The sequence below is a fragment of the Antedon mediterranea genome, chromosome 8, assembly GCF_964355755.1.
Source record: "Antedon mediterranea chromosome 8, ecAntMedi1.1, whole genome shotgun sequence".
Taxonomy (NCBI): Eukaryota; Metazoa; Echinodermata; class Crinoidea; order Comatulida; family Antedonidae; genus Antedon; species Antedon mediterranea.
Window position 1 is genome coordinate 12,448,639 of NC_092677.1, and position 17,644 is coordinate 12,466,282.

At 32.0% G+C, this 17,644-nt stretch overlaps 1 protein-coding gene across 6 annotated transcripts in view; it reads left to right on the forward strand.

The window, feature by feature from the left end:
- The window catches only part of LOC140057304 (puratrophin-1-like), an 84,753-nt gene that overhangs the window by 34,087 nt on the left and 33,022 nt on the right, over positions 1 to 17,644 (forward strand). For 4 of the 6 annotated variants that reach the window (XM_072102901.1, XM_072102900.1, XM_072102898.1 and 1 more), the window contains exons 3-6: positions 3,727 to 4,354; positions 8,490 to 8,552; positions 10,545 to 10,715; positions 13,224 to 13,347. In XM_072102901.1, coding sequence (XP_071959002.1) covers positions 3,727 to 4,354; positions 8,490 to 8,552; positions 10,545 to 10,715; positions 13,224 to 13,347 — 986 coding nt within the window. Of the gene's footprint in view, positions 1 to 3,726; positions 4,355 to 5,461; positions 5,480 to 8,489; positions 8,553 to 10,544; positions 10,716 to 13,223; positions 13,348 to 17,644 lie in introns of those variants that run through there. The other 2 variants (XM_072102902.1, XM_072102903.1) reach the window with 2 other exon arrangements.

Consider the following 17,644-nt stretch of genomic DNA (forward strand, 5'->3'; position numbering starts at 1 on the left):
TATACACAGGTGCGACTTGTACACCGAAATATACGGTACTATTTGTTTTTTATGTTTATAGGATAAGAAATTATTTAAGGGCCTAATATAATATACTTTTTTGCAACAATAAAGCTGTATTTCATGATCAGTACTACTAACTTCCATAATACTGTACTATATAATTTCTCTGCATAACTCTCTGTAAGCTTATTAAAACAACCGAAATTGCTCTGATAGCCAAAGCTTCCAGGGGCCTTCGCCCCCTGGACCCCGACCGGGGGCCCTTGGCGGCCCCCTGGCCCCCAGCCTACAGATGCTCGCTGCGCTCGCAAAATACTTGGTGTCAAGAAAACCCCCCTCTGATGCATTCTGGCTACGGGCGTGCCCCTTAATACTGGTTCTACTACAGGTATATTGAAACAAAAGGTTTTTCAAAAGTATTATCTTTTACATTATTTAATTATTGTGCATTAATTAATATTAATTTTAAAAAGTATACAAAAACATAGGGAAATATGATATTGTTTACAAGTAATAATTTTTAATAAACATGGTTGAATAAAGGTCAAACAGATGAATGTTTCACAATACCTCTACCTGTATTGGTAATTCAACTTAATAACATGATGATTAATTGTTTTTGTTTCTTACTATTTCATAAAAACAATGCTCAACAAGCACGCCTACAGGATATGTTTGTAAACAAACATTCTGGATGGAGTGACACTTAGGGAAGTACAATTGGATTAAGTCTTATTATCATTTAGATATGAAACATTTTTGTATACTGTATTATTGATTCAGATATAAGCCCATACCCCTAAAACTAACTGATATAAGCTAAGTTTAGCTTTAAGCCCAGATTAGTATTGGCTAAAAATAGTGACTTAATAAAGAAGTTGAAAACGTAAATTATTCTTGTTAGTCATTTGTTGTATGTTGGATCTCTTCCCTGGTTTTACCAAACCAAAAAAACAGATCTAGTCACATTATGTTTGACACCCTTTTCCATTTAATTGACACTGAAACAACATCCATTGAATAGAATTTGTTCATTATAGACCTCTATCTATTTTGTGCCTAACTTACCTGGATAAACCAATATTTTAATAGCCTGTACTCTTCCGAGGAAGTATTAATACTTGAAGAAAGATAAAAGTTCCTTTAACATTCCCTTGCAGTAAGGAGTGGATTTGTGACTTGGTGGTTATGATGCTTGGCTACCATTCCAAGGGTCCTGGGTTCAAGTCCCGTCACATGTCAGGATTTCTTCTAAGGACCAAATTACAACTCCACTCCCAAAGACTTGTAATAAGACTTTGTTTATGTAGAGCATCTTGTGTATATTGTCTTGTGAACCTCTGAGGGTCCCTAATGATCAGCATTAGCTGGATGGATCACCATCATTAAATATGGTTAAAAAAAAAAAAAAAAAGAAGAAGACCAACATGAATTATTTTAATCATTGATAATCAATGTATTCTTTGTTTTTGTATAACTGTTAACATAACAAACATAAACAAAAATTGTTCTATTATTTTAGTTTTTATTGTTTTCTAATTGGCCTACTTCCTAGTCTGTTCACACCTCAGCATGTATTTATCAGCTGATTATATACAATCGTAACTGCGTGTGGCGGATGTCGTACCAAGTCCTATCAGAGGATTGTGGTCGGCCTTGGCTTCCTGCATGCCGACCTCTCGTCATAGATTTACTGATTCATTCATTTATAAGATCTTGTATGTAAAACTTCTTTGTGATTACATTTGTCTGGAGTTTTTCTATATCAGGTGTGACTGTTGTTTCCTTGGGTAATTAAAATTATTAAGTTAATTTTTGAATCATCAATTGTAATTAATTTTTAATTAGGTTTTATCTATTGTTATTTTACCAATTGTTTTATTCAAGTTTTGTTGGGTAATATTTTTTCCCCATTTTTTAAGCTTAGTCATAATGTTGAGGCTATTATTGCTCTTTAAAAAAATATTGTTCTATGAACACAATGCTTGTCACAGTCTTAATTCTTTCACTGAATTTTACTTCTTTTTGGCTCTTTTCGTACAATATCTTGTTTATTTGTTTACTATATTAGATATCTTTGATCTCATATTTGTTATTATAGGAAATGTTACTGTTTTTATATTTATTTTTTTAAATAAATTTGTTTTGAAAATGTTTGTTGTTTTTAAAAGTAGAACAGGTATGGTAGTAGGTGTCTGGTGTAATTGTCTGCAGTCTCTGTCGTAGATTGAGCATTTTAGCCACCACATGACATGATGTGACCCTTGAGGCAATACCATCATACTATTTGAATCACCTTACTTACATCAGCCCATAAAATTATGTATAATAATTTTGCAGGTACAATGTCATATTGAACGTTTACATATTATGTAAATGTAGATAAATAACTTTCGTTAGTATAGGGTTATGAACATAGTATTACAGATACAATTATAAATACCTGTTAGTACACACACCCTAGTATCTATATATAAATTATGAATGTAAATTTATTTAAATGTAGCAAGCTAGCCCACTTGCCACACCAATTACATTTAAGTAGTTGGGCTGCTAAACTGACTGTATTTTAATTTTTTGTAGAGTAGGCCTATATTTAGATTAAAAAATTTACCTACGTTATATTTACTATGTTTTTCGGCGTTTGTTATGATGATATCATGTATTTTAAATACTTGAAAGCATATAGTAAACATTGTGTTACTTAATGACACAATAATGTCTACAACATGACCATTCCCTGTGTTCAATATAGACTAAACCAGCAACTAAATTTATGACTCACGACTCTTATTTTTTAATTGCGGATTTGGCGAGATACAGTGTTGATGAGAGATTGATATCTTACGATGACTTCGTTATATTTAATCAAATTCAATAGCTTTTGTTTCTTGACTACTAATCTATTTTGATTAATACGACTGAGATAGTTCGTTAAGGTAAGATAAGATTCATTGTCATTGTATCGGTCATCACCCCGAGAACTATGAATTTGTTCTCATCTTTGAGGCAATCCAAGGAAGTTTAATTTTTCGAAGAGTTTATATAATTAAGGTTCGATATCAAAGGTATCTGTACCTGTATTTAATACTTCTTAATAAACTGTGTCCTATCAATATGGGTTTGCCTTAGTATTTAAACACATTGATTGTTTAATAAAAAAAAGGCAGTGTCTGTTTGAATGGAGTGGTTCTACGTATCATATTTTTTGTTGTATTGCAAAATATGTATATAAATTGAGAATGAATGGTTATTTTTAACGGACTGAATTCAATTTTGATGATAATATTATTATACAAAGATTTACTAATCTTCTTTTGTAATAGTTTGATGTACAAACAATGCATTTTGATCTATTTTGACAAACAGGAGTTAACCAGCCATTGTTTTATAATTGTAGTAAATTTCGTTTGTGATTACAAAAATACAATAAGATAAGTGTTGGGAGGGCTTTTGTTCTTGTAAATAACTAGGGTTTTTAACGCACTTTGATATAGATTACAGACAGATATGTTGTATCGTGTTCAGCATGACAAGATCTATTCTCGTTGATTAAGCATCACACGGTCGTTTCTTTGTAGAATTACTTCCACACTCTACCTCACCCCAGCTGTTACATAACGACCCATCAAACCTAGGCTGCCTTCCAAATAACTTAATCATTTCTCATCTAATACGATCTGTATTTAGTTATCTAATTTCATTTTTTTGCTTTTGCTTCAGCTGAATCTACGACAACTGCCATGCGACGAGGGCTGGCCGCTCTGCCACGATGGGAATATAATCATTCATTTATGTGAACTAGCATGCAAAGAATTACGGCCAGGGGATTTTTATTTTTACGTGAAGGAAGTTAGCGAAGATACGCTACTAATTTCTTTGAAATATTACGTTGATCAAGAAGTACATGACATACTTTTACCACCGGATTCTTTTGAGATAGTTTTTACCATGGAGTGGATGGAAAGCGTAAATGCAAACATACCAACACGGTCAGAATCCGAGACCAATTTGGAAAAACTTGTTGTTGGAAATGAAAACGGTTTGAAACGCCTTGATTGGAAGGACGTTGTATCGCCCTCGACACTTGAACGCAAGCCAAATAGGAAATCAAAAATTCCGCGGCCAAAATTATCTGAATCTTCTGCACCATCCTCACCGAAAATAAACAGTAAAATTCCACGACCGAAAGCGCAGCTGGTCGAAGGTCAAGTGAAGGTGCAAAGAAGCGAATCTCTGACATCACAAAAACCGTCCCAAAGTCCAAAACGTTACGGGAGTTTGCAACGGAATAGTCAGGAACGATTATCATCACGTTTACCGCGGAGAGATGGATCCTTAAATAGAAGTGGTAAGTAACCATTTGTGTAATTCATCTTGACAGAAAAATTTATGCACATTATTTTTATAGAATTATAAATGGCGCCAGGAACTCTGGTATGGATGGTACATTGGCATTGTGCAATTTTTACCAATTTACATTGATATTTCTTTAACTTGTGTGTGTTTAGATAACTTATATACTTTCCCTCCTTCTTGTATTGATTAGTCAAATTATTGATATTAATAATTAATTAACCACATTAACATCAATATCAATTAATTATATTAACAAATTCAAATTTATTTTAACTGGCTCCCACCAAATTTCGAAAACAAAATGTTATAATTTATAAAACCTGCCCTAACAACCAAGCAACTCAACAAAAACTACTCCTATAAAAAAAATCCTGGATCCTGAATAATTATATAAAAAATCTATATTTTTAAATTAAAAAAATATTTAATTAACTACAAGAAGAATTATAAAATATTAATCTGAATTAATTCAATAAAATTATTCTGCATATAATAGTATACGTTTTGAAATATGTTTGTTTTTTGTTAAAGTACAACATGTGTACAAGGTTGTTAACTGGTTAAAAACAATAACAATTATTTGTTTTGTTCAATATGGATTTAATTTGATCCAATTCAATGTTTGTTTATAAGCTCAGTCTAATCCTATTAAATACTATTAGCAAAGTACTTTGATTGTTCTTAGATGTTTCTACCTATTTTGCAATAGCGCTATATAAACATGAAGTGGTTTGTCGGTTTTATTGATTTATTGAAAAATGTTCCAAATTTTAAAAATACTTTTGGATTATAAGCTATAACCCATGGGAGCTAAGATCATATCGTTGAAGGTGGTAGGAGTCTGTGAAGTGGCCCCCCTTGGGGATACAATATGTACCACGTGTTTGGGCCTAATCAGCTTAGCCATGTTTGACAGCATAACAAACCTGTAGTGAATAACATACAGTCGATCTGCACTTGTTCGGTGGTATCGATTGATCCTGGCCTTTTGTGTGCCTTGTGTTGATATTTTATCCTGCGGGCATTATGGATCAAACCATGGATATGAGGAGAGAGATCCATAGAACTTTATTAGGATGGAATACAAATGGAAGGAATAATTTAAACTCAAGATCAGGTAAGGGGAATATTATTTAGAGAGGCAGGTAAAAAACAATGGGTTTTGAGAGGTTCAATGCTAAGGCATTGAGACGATAGTGTTAGCTACAATTAGGCCTATTGTTGATGAAGAAAACAAAGCCTGGGTCCAGCCAGGTGGTATGAGTCTCGACTCCACCGTGATCGACCGCCTGAAATAACGATGAAAGAACACAATTTTACAATAATTCAAGCCTTATTGTAATTTAGAATTAAATGTTACTAAATTTGCATGCAGTATTTATTAGGTATTACTTAAAAAAACAATAAAAGTTTGAAAGAGCCCAACAATGAATAGTTTATTATAACTAATATTTAAGATATGAAATTCATTTTATGCCATTCAATTATTTTTTAATTCTATCAATTCACACATTTCACAATTAAGAGATTTTATTTACGTTAAAAAGAAACTTTGAAATTCTATTTTAGAGAATTTATTACGTTTAAAAGAGGCGTAAGGGATTTTATTTTGAGATTTTAGAGAATTTATTGTAATTGTTTTTTATGATAATCAAAAATTCTTCAATCAAAATTGTGATGATATTTTAAATATAAATTTAAAAACAAAAGGCCAAGGATGCATCAATTTCTTTTTTAGTTTTAAATTTTAATTCTAAAAATTCTAATAATGTTTAATGCATTTTTCTTTAAATTTGGACTGGAATCGGACTTCTCTAACTAAACCAGTAAACATACTACTTAGGTGAACAGATTGTTTATCTTGACAGAACAGTAAATTTGTTTTTTTTTTTAAAAGAGAAGTTTCTATCTAATTTAATCTTCATGAAAATTAAGTCATTATAAAATGACCTTACCAATCGTAATAAAATTTAGATTATATCTATCTTCAAATTATAACATTTTTTATTCACACACTTTGTTAGCCAGCTTGTTCATTACACTTCTTGACCATGTTTGCTGATCAAACTGTTAAAGCAAATTGTCCCATTACGATATTGACATACCAATTGACCTTCTAATTGGGAGGGTCTGTTGTAGGAAGCCAGGCCTGGGAAGAGCTTGGATGTAAAAATCTGTCGGTAGTTTCAAAGATCCACCGAGGAATGTAATAAATTGATGGAATTCAACCAAAACTATGAATGAAGTGATCATAATTATGAAATTGCATCTGTTTTTGATGTTGTCTTTACGAAATTAGGTTACTGTAGGAGATGGGGAAAAGCATTTAATTCAAATATTAAAACAGTATTGGTGGGCAGAGAAGAAGACAGGAGACCTTCTCTCTTTTTTCATATTTCCATACAACCAAAGCGCAAACAACAAAAGGAAAATAAAGATTATGTTGTTTTACTGTATTTAATATGATCTCTAATAAGCTAATTTGCCAACCTTCATTTTTTACTACCACAAAATTCTTAGAAGTCCAAACCAGAAAATGTTTATAGGGAGTAACTGTTCATAGAATTTGATACATTATCCGAACCATGTGTATAAAAATGAATAAATCTTACAGTATATTGACTAAAACTAATATTAAATATTGTTATGATTTTCACATAAAGAAATAGAATGCCCTTTGAAATAATCCTACCCACCTTAATTTAAGCTACTTAGGACACAAAATGTTTGTATACTCCATGTTAATGTATTTTTTACATACAATACTGTGTATTTTTTTAAATATATTTCTTTTAGGCAGATTAACCAATTTACTATAGCACAAGCTAAATTTTTAAAATGTGTCAAAAATGTATGTGGAGGTAACCTATTTTCAGAATAATTCTTTGTTTTCCTTTTATTTTATAAACCGATAGTGTGTCACCGACCCACAATTTCGGCGTTATTTGAACTCTAGATTCAATATTATTCAATAACAATAATCGTTTACAAAAACAAATGACCTAGTATACAAATGAATTACTAACGTTCCAGTATGCATACAGGTTTTTAGCTGGGGGGGAAGATTCACACGTTACAGATGGCTTTACGTTGAACTTTCCTGACGAAAATTAAATTATAAGATCTGTGTGGTTTGTGTGTGGTTAGGGGGCGAGGCTGTTGCCCGAGGGGTGTGGTATTGATCCACAGTAAACGTCTTTACATTGATACTTTAGTATTAAAGGTGTTATTCATAGCTGGGTAACTGTTTCTTATTCAAACTGTAGTATTAATTTCATCACTGTAGTAATATAATTGTATAGTCTTTGAGATGGTTAAGTGAAGTCAGGTTTACGCTAATAAAGACGTATTATCCGGCAATTACTTGTTGTTGACCTAACACAGAAGGGCGATTGTTGAAAGTAACTGATGTTTGTTGATATAGGATTCTTCTAAAAAGATGTTACTATATTTTTAATTAACCTGAAAGTGGCATTTATTTTGGAATATTTGTTTTTTATACACGGGTTATAGATCCAGTGTAAACACCATGTACAGTACCTCCTTCCATCTGATGAGAACACAATACATCGTTGTGTGTGGAATAATGTGTTTGCGATTTTCTTTTTGAAATAACATATTTGTTTTTTATAGTAATCAATGGTGTTAATACCAACAAAAAGTTCTCAATTCTTGCCTGTGTTATAACATAGCATTGGGTTGGCCAATCAGGCTCAATCTGTCACAATTCGCTTCTTAATGTTCTTCTTTATCATGTTTTGTTTTGTCTAAAACCTCTTGTTTTAGGAATTTTTTATTTTCCAAAATCATCTACTGTACACATGCTTACATACTATAATGACTAGTTTGATTTCAACAAAATTTGAAAGTATTTGGTTATAGTTAGAGAAACTATCACAACACCAATTTGTTTGTGAGCATGTGCAATATACAGTCAGCCTGCCCTTGTACAGTACACCTATTACTCCATATTTTATTTTAATACAGTATCATCTACAGTTATACAGTATTTTCAAAGATTTTTAATATTAAATTTGTTGTGAAACATGACACAAACTCAAGTTTTAAGTTTAAAATAAATTTGAATATACCTAAATACTGGATATTTAATTATATTCTTACGCAAGACACTAACTCAATACCCGAGGATGATGAGAGCTGTTCTAGTATTGAGGATCTCCACCAAGCAGGTAACAAAATGGAAAATGTATTGTAATTTAGTCATTAGTTGTCATTTTCATCTGTGATAGCTAACACTACTGTATGTGTGATTTTAGAATAGAAATAATACTTGTTTAAAGCCAATTTTCCACTAGGCAAATTTGTTCGCGCAAATCAAAAGCATCAGCTTACAGTATGCATGCGTATTCATGTTTCCATCTTCCAAATCCTTCTGTACGCATGCATATAAGCTGACACTTTCGATTTACACAACTAAATTTGCATAATGGAAAATCGTCTCAAATGTGTATACTACGTACAAGCACTGTTTTAAATGTATAAACCGTCCTTAAATAAATCGTTACTAATAATCAACAGACCCATTCTTAAATATTTTTTATTTGTAAAGTAATTCTTTAATTACATGTAGGTTGAGTGTTCCCGTTCCAGGAATTGTACTTCCCTTTGAGATTTGTGGTTGTGATTTATTAGACCGTTTAGTGCTTGTTGTATTTGCATGCTTTTAATGAAAGACATTTTTTGTGATGTTGTACAGTATACATGATACAATGATTATTCCATTCATTGCATGGTCAAGCAAGTATGTCAATGTGAAAAATTAAATGTTCATTTAAGTCAACAAAATATATATTTTTTCTTAAAACTAGCAAACCGACCGATATTACCAATCTAAACTATTAATAATAAAAGTAATACTTTTTAGCTAATTTGTCTGGCTGTTTTATTTTATCGTTTTGATTTAGCATTTTGCTTATTTTATTTTGTATCTCCATTGAGATCCAGCCACTGATACCAAAAGCATTATTTTCAGTAATTGCCTTTTGAATAATACAATTTTATGTTACTGTGTATTGTGTCTGAGCCAATAAAAGTGGCCAGTAATTGGAGGGAATCTCTAATTGGAAGGAGTCAATAATTAAAGGAAGACCTATAAAGCCAATAGCAACTATTAAACCATATCAATCATACCTAGATAACAGTCCTAATTATTTAGTGCAATTTCCTACGACTCTCGAATTACGAAAAGTCATAGCGCTCAGTGATATCATCTAACTACTTGGCTGAGACATCTTCTATTTCAAGAGTTTTAATAAAGCACGCAAAGAACCAAAGACATATTAGCAATGGTTTACTGACAACCATATTATGTTATATGGTATGACATCTTGAAAACATTCTGGAAATAGTTGGTTTTTATTTATAAATGAAATTTTGTTTTTAGTTTTAGTAAATTATAATTCCTTTTGCACATTTTTATTTCATAATTTACTGTGTTGAAAAGTTACTGTAGCATGGTAAATAGGATACAATCAATGCTTGTTTAATATCTTACACCATGTACCGTATATATGTATATATTATTATTCAATAAAGATCTGAAAACCTGTTGTATTATTCAATATGATCCTATATAAAGACAATACAAAATATAGAAATTAAATGCAAGAGTATCAATCAGATAATCATATACAAACATTGCAATAAAGACCATAATTTGCATAGAAAATGAAAACTGTTGGCTAATACCTAAACTGACCACTGATAACGATGATGGACAAACAGGAAAGAATACAGATTGACCGATAACCATGTTTATAAATTGAAATTGTCTTTACTTTTGTTTTCAAACTGACCTATCAGTCGTTATGGCCACAATATTGACCAGAGGGCTGATTAACTTAATGAAATGATTGACAAAGTGACCTCGGGTTAAAGATGACCTCATACAATAAGGGTAGACGTATCTTGTCATAATTTTAAAATCATACTAATTTATTTATTACGCATGTATCCTCAGGTCTGGGTGCCTTTCGTAATTATACTGTACGTACTTGATACGTACACTTGACTCACAAGTTTTAATTTATGAATTTTAACTAGCAGAACAATAAAATATTTTGTCACATGAATCAAAATGCCCGGATGTGAAAGATGTGTGTTGAAGCCAATACCAAAGAGAATATACATTCTAAACCCTTACAATGTGGTTTTATCCATAGAATTGCGACGTAGCGGTAGGAGCAAATCGATGCAAGGTATCGACAGAAAGCGGCTGACGGCCGATAAAAAGAGGAGAGAGAAGATGTCGCCAATGGAGAGGTTAGGACCTCCAAAGACGTTGATGGAAGTTGATTTTGAATTGGTTCATTCTGGTGCTTTTTGTCTTACAAGTATGTATCTGTTATTTTTTGTTTGTTTTAAAGACAAAAAGAAAATCTAAATAAATAGTTTACAGATAGGTCTGTAGTATAGAGATAAAATACAAGAGTGACAACTCCAACTTTTGTCTTCTTCTTGGCCCTACAATTAGACCACTGGAGCTTGATCTCAAAGTGGTATACAGCAGCCTATCTTCCCTTTGTGAAGTGCACAAAACCAATTATTTTAGAGTCAATTTCATTGGTTTTCTATTTTCTTGCTTAATTTTAACCGTGCCCAAGCTGACCCTGTGATCTTTTGTTACTATTTTATTTTAGATTTTATTGACAATTTCTTCTTCCAGATTTAAGAGTAATTGAAACTGTCAATCAAATAAACTTGAAGACATTCAATTTTTATAAAGTTCATAAAAACTGAAACAAAAATTGACCAGCATTCTGACGCCTCATAAATGACAAGTAAATAGAAAGTCGTCAAATAGGCAATATAAATATTGATGGGTTCATTACTACAGACTTTCTGCCTAATTGTTGGGGGCCTTACAAGAGAAGGAGTTTCAGTTGTAAAGGTTCTAAAATACAGATTGTTGTACAACAAGTGGTTCAATAAACTAATGAAGTGTAGTGAAAACACCAGCTATTTAGCGCTGTCTACAGTACACTATCAAACTAAGCATGATGTGCCCAAATGGTTGTAACATCATCGCGTCCATGGGTACATCACTTTTTTTTTGTTAGATAGTTTGACCATATTTAATGAGTGTGATCCATCCAGCAATTGTTGATCATTAGGGACCCTCAGAGGTTCACAAGACAAACGTATACACAAAACGTGGAGTAAAGACACAAAATGCTTTACATAAACAAAGCCTTATTACAAGTCTTTGGGAGTGGAGTTGTAATTTGGTCCTTAGAGAAAATCCTGACATGTGACAGGACTTGAACCTAGGACCCAGGAGTGGTAGCCAAGCATCATAACCACCAAGCCACAACTCCACTCAAAACCAATAATTTGGTAATGTGAAATAACTTAAATCCAAGCTTTATTTTTTAATCTGAATTTATATGATTATCTACACCTTACAATGAAGGAGCCTCTTCTATTTTTCTTGATATTCATATCCACGTTTTTTTATTTAATTTTTTTGTATTCTGCTTTTCACCTACTTTAGATATATTGATTATAGTAAGCCTAGAAAGTGATACATTACTACCATTTATGGAATCAAATCCCATATTAACAAAACAAGAGTCACGCAAACCCACACGCATCACATGATACAAGATGGGTCGTCTGCTTATCTTTCTTGTCATATCAATACCGCAGTCTCCCTCCCGGGAACACGTCACATGTTTACAGAGCACCCCTTATAATTATTGACAATTTATTATGAAAGTACATCAATCAATCTAGGGACCAAAATATGTTCTTTTGTGGGTGACAAACAATATGATGTAAATTAAATTAGTCATACAGTAGTAATTGATCATTTTAAAACCAAATTTGAGATTGGCGAGTGTCTTTATTGTCACATGTCCATATCATTATACATATAAGTTTATGCAATTTTTTGCTGTATACTTGTTTTATTGGGATGAAATATTGGTCAAATAAATGTCACATAGAGCTACCATCAACATGATTGCAATTCAGTTTTATGTTTATAGAAATGGAATATATGTTAATGAATGAAACATCTAGGCAATATTTGGCAAGATTCTGTGTTACATAAATTGCCATATTGATATATTCATTGTCCTGTTGTATCTAAAAAATCTGATTTTTTTGTATAAAAAGAAATAAAATTGATTATATTGCTGTATTATACCATGGAGCTATGAAATTTGACCCAAAGGTGATCATGATAATATTACTTTAATATTTAAAAAATAAGTAAATAAAAAAAATAACAGACAGGCATGCGTGTTTGTGGTCAGAAAACAGTGTGTTTGTGGTTCTAACATTGTAACATGATGTACGTCAAAGGATGCGCAAAGGTGTGTTACCTGTCGTGTTTAATTATTATTGCACATTGACTGTGACCTGCGCCGTAGTTGACCTCCTTCAAGTGGTTTAGGTCATTGACTTATAAATGTAAATTATAAGTTAATACAAGTAAACAAAACGATACTGTAAATGTTTTGCTTAATTTACCTAATAATATAATACAGTTTTCTGCAAGAACAATATGAGTATTGTTGCTATAAACGATACCAAGTACAGATACTTACCAGCTGTACAGTACATATTCCCAGGTATTACTAAACCGTTCTGTATTTCTCGGTTTTATTCCTTACATTGGTATTGCAAATTAATACAGTATTCTGTTCGTGGCATGTAAAAATATTTAATATACACGGTGACATGTATCAATCCAATACTATAGAACCACACAAAGCATTGTCCCCTTAATATGAATGTCCCAAAGGCTCTACTGTGTTATCTTTTGTAATTAGTTCATTATTGGGCCTTTTGGCTAAATTATCTATATATAAAATGTTACATATTGTCTATTGTAGGTGCAAGAGATATCCACGGAGCAGCCGTTATAGAAGTTTCAGCGTGTCACCCAATTTGGATAGAACAGATCAGCAATATACCAGACACAACACAGTTACTCACATACTTATTCAGTATACCAAGGTTGGTAATGTATAATTGATTTAAGGGGAAGAGGATTAATTAATATACTGCAGCTAAAGGCCCCGTTTCTGCTGCCAAAAATATACCGTATATATACGGTATATTTTATATACGGTATATTTTTTGGCAGCAGAAATGGGTCTCATAAAAAATATACCGTATATATATGCGGTATATATACCGCATAAATATCCCCATCGTTTGTGGATATTATACGGTATATTCCAAAATATACCGTATATTTCGTACCCCGTTTCTGCTGCACTCAAAATATACCGTATATGTGACCCAGCCCATGACATGAGGTCAAAAACTAACAGAGCGTGACGCGTTTGTTTTTCTGCTGCATTGACACACACGTATATAATAAGCAAGCAACAGATCAAAATATCACTGTGGACTGAAGAAATAACTATTTTTGCAATTCAATTGTGGGGAGAAGCGAAGGTTGGGGGGAGACTACATGGCAACAGAAGAGATACCGAGATTTACAAAAGTATCTCAAACAAAATAAAAGCAGAATTTGTGGTAGACTTAATAACGCCAAAGTTATCGGCAAACGCCGTCGTCTTCTTTGCATAAATGTAGTCAATGCCCATTCTACATTTCTAGATTGTTTGTGCGATGTAAATTCGTTGCCACTTCTGATCATTAGATTTAAAATAGAAAGCAATGCTAAGACGTTTTGAGAAACCATCATTGTTTTGTTTTTGTCATGTAACCTCGCTACCCGAGACTCTAGGTCAATCCATACTTCCGTCTCACAAAATGCATTTTGGGTATATGAAAGCCAACTTTTTTTACAGCCCACCCACGAAGTATGTGCAGCGGAAACGGTGCACGAATTTCATATACGGTATATATACGGTATATTTATACGGTATATTTATACGGTATATTTATACGGTGTATTTGGGATTGGCAGCAGAAACAGGGAGGAGTGGGTATTGCCTGTGCAACTAAAACACCCAGATTAGTATAGTAAGTTGGCATCTAGAAAACAAATAAAATATGGTTCACCTCCTCCCATGTGTACCATGCCCAATATGCAACAATAACAATAGAAATCTGCTGTCGCAATAGATAGATAAAAAAATATGTCTTTACCCTACAAGTACAAAAGACAAATGATGTACGGTATATGGCATAAGTTTTATGAGGAGGAAAGATAATTTATTTAATGAAAAATACACCTTGAATGAACAATACATTTCTTTTTTAGGTAATATGCTAGCCTAACATACCAATCCATAAGTAAATAATCACTTAACCACTAAAGAACTAGCCCACTATGAGTAAACCTATCTTGTCTGGCATGGCTTAAGTATTACCTTTACAGGTAAAGTAACCTGGTCAGTCTTAGCCTCAGGGAGAACTCAGCATCAGGCATCCTATGGGAACTACACTGCACTGCTAATTATGATCTAATTGATCTAATACATACTGTACATGCATGGAATTGGCTCAATGCTTTAGGAATTTCGTTTAAGATATTATTCTTAATAGCAAATATGTTTTTTATAATAATTAATTTTTTACGCAGACTTCAAATAATTCAATACCATTAATTGAAAAAATTGAAAAGATTTAATTATTTCATATATTTACAATTTTCAATTAATATAAAAATACCACTATTTTTTAATATAAATATTTCATTGGTTGAAGTCTTATCCTTAAATCTAGGAAATGCCCTATCCCATAATTCAACATTTAATTAATGTCATAAATAAAACATCCTGAAGTGTGCTCTGTCATTGGCTATTGGCCATAATGTACTTTATGAACTGATAATGAACTTTGCTTAGTTTTTACAGGTCATGTCAACCAAAAATAACCTCATCAAATTTTATAGTTCAAAGGTCAAAAGATTAACCTAGAACCTATAGTTATACGCAACATTAACAATGAAAATATATTTTTTCCGTGATCATCAAATATTGACTCAATTTAATTTTTCTTGTGAAATGTACCTAAAAATTAACGAATTCCATATGTTGGGTCATATGTGATGAGTAGCGGTAACATGGTCAATTTAATATTCACTACAAATAATTACAGCATATCAACTTGAGAGTTGACTGAACTCCAAGCAAGATTTTGTGTTTTTTTCAAGGACTTCACAGTTAGTTACAGAGTTATCATAAGGCGTATGTGCTGTTTGAGTTTAAAGTGATACTCTGTTTTATCAAAGATCCTTGGAGAAAAGATTGATTCTGTTTGAAGATTATTGGATCGTGGCTACGGATTATCACAAGCGTGTGTTGTGTCGTTGAGATGCTCCTAAAGATTCTTATGATTAAATAACTGTATGAATTTCTCATCATGATTAACACTGTCTGAATTTTTTCAAGAGCAGCTTTATAAGTAGTACACCATACTGATTTTCATGTTTTAATGATTATTAACATTCATGAAAAGTTGTAGAAATAAAGCAAGCTTAATAGAAAACAGGAAGGGACCTGTGGTGGCATGGCATCACAAGAGCCAAGGGTGATGAAATCGTGGGGAGCGATGCTATAATGCAGACATAAATTATTTACCATCTTTTAGTTAAGCCTGGACGATCTTGGGCAACTATGGTATAACAAAAGACTTTCTATTTTTATTAGTGTCGACAGCTGAGCTCCAGGTTATGGCTTATCATTTGTCCACTGTTAACATCTCCCATCCTTAAGTCATGGACGAAAAAAAGCCTGGAAAATGTTGGACAACAAAAAGGCTATTTTTAAGAGTGTCTGCAGGTCCATGTAATTTTACCATAGTCCTCTGTTAATATTTTATGCTACTTGACTTAATATTTTACCAAATCTTGAAACGGACAGATGGTATTGAAATTATTTTTTGCTATGACTCATATAGAAGATGAGCTCTGTAATTCCTAAATCAACAGATGATATTTCTACCAATAATAACCGTAATCCAAATTTCCTCACCTTAAAATTGTCCTTCAGGAGCTAGACTTGAATTAAGTAGAGCTCAACTTGAATTAAGTACAGTTAGGACACCTGTGGTAGAGTTGCCTAATCACCTTGATTATGATATGATTATAATCAGTGAGTCATGTCAAAGCGCAGTTTTTTGACTGGGTGGTCCAATCAATTAATAATTCTTTCGTAATATAGAACATATTAAAATAAGGCTATATTAATTACTATAAATTATATCAAAGTTATTTTTTACAGAATTTATTATAATACAGTACGTTATATTTAAGATGTACTGTTCCACAAAATAGTAAAAGATAAGTACTCTATAGTAATAATAAAGTTTGATTTTCACCAAAAAATAAAATGATAATGATATTGAAAATTAGGACTATGATACAAAACTGAATGAAATCATTACTAATAACTCAGATTTTATCTTAGAAATTAAAGTAATAAAAGGTTAATAGTTCATTTATTTGATGTTTTTGTTTATAAACATTAAGTTAAGAAACATATTGATAACAAATTTAAAATGGCAACTAAAATGTTTACATTGCTATAGTACCTGGTACCAGGGAAGAGTAACTCTTCCCTTCTGGTACCTATAATTATATAATTTGAATTTCAATTTTTTTTTTAAACTTGGATTTATCCCGATTAATTTCTGTCAATCTTTTAACTCCGGATGGAGCTCTTTCAGTTCCTTCCTTCCACGGTCTTTAACCTGTTGCCCGTACGTAATTTTGTGGTTAGTAGTTAGAGTTTTAATAAGTGATTTTTACTGCATGTGTACTACTTATTTTTTTATATTAATTCATAATCATAAATTCTCGTTGGTAAGGCATTCTGGTACACTACCAAGCATACAGACCTTCAACAAACTTTTTTTCTAAATAATAATAATAATAATGTATTTTGACAACTACCTGTAGGCTTTTAGGAAAACCAGTTATTTTGTTACAGTTTGAACGTTCTTTGAGAGAGTTGATTACGTGCATAATAAAACACAATTTATCAAAAACTTGGTTATAAAATCAGTTTCATTTTGTCTTAATTTTTGTAATTGAAACTTATTTATACAAAATGATAACCTTGTCAAAACCAGCTGTCAATCAAAAAAAAGTGTTTGATATTCTGGCTATAGAGGGCAGCAGAGCGAAGTTGAACATTAAGAATTCTAAATTTGCATTTTTTTTTTAAGAAGTAAATTCTAAATCTAAATGTTTGTAAAAAATAATTCCTTATTCATCAAATGCAGTAGGTAATTAAAGACCCCTTCCCTGCAATTTTGGACGTTTTTTGGAAAATAATACATATATATCACTTTAAAAACATTAAACCATGTCATTCCTTGTCTTAAATGTACG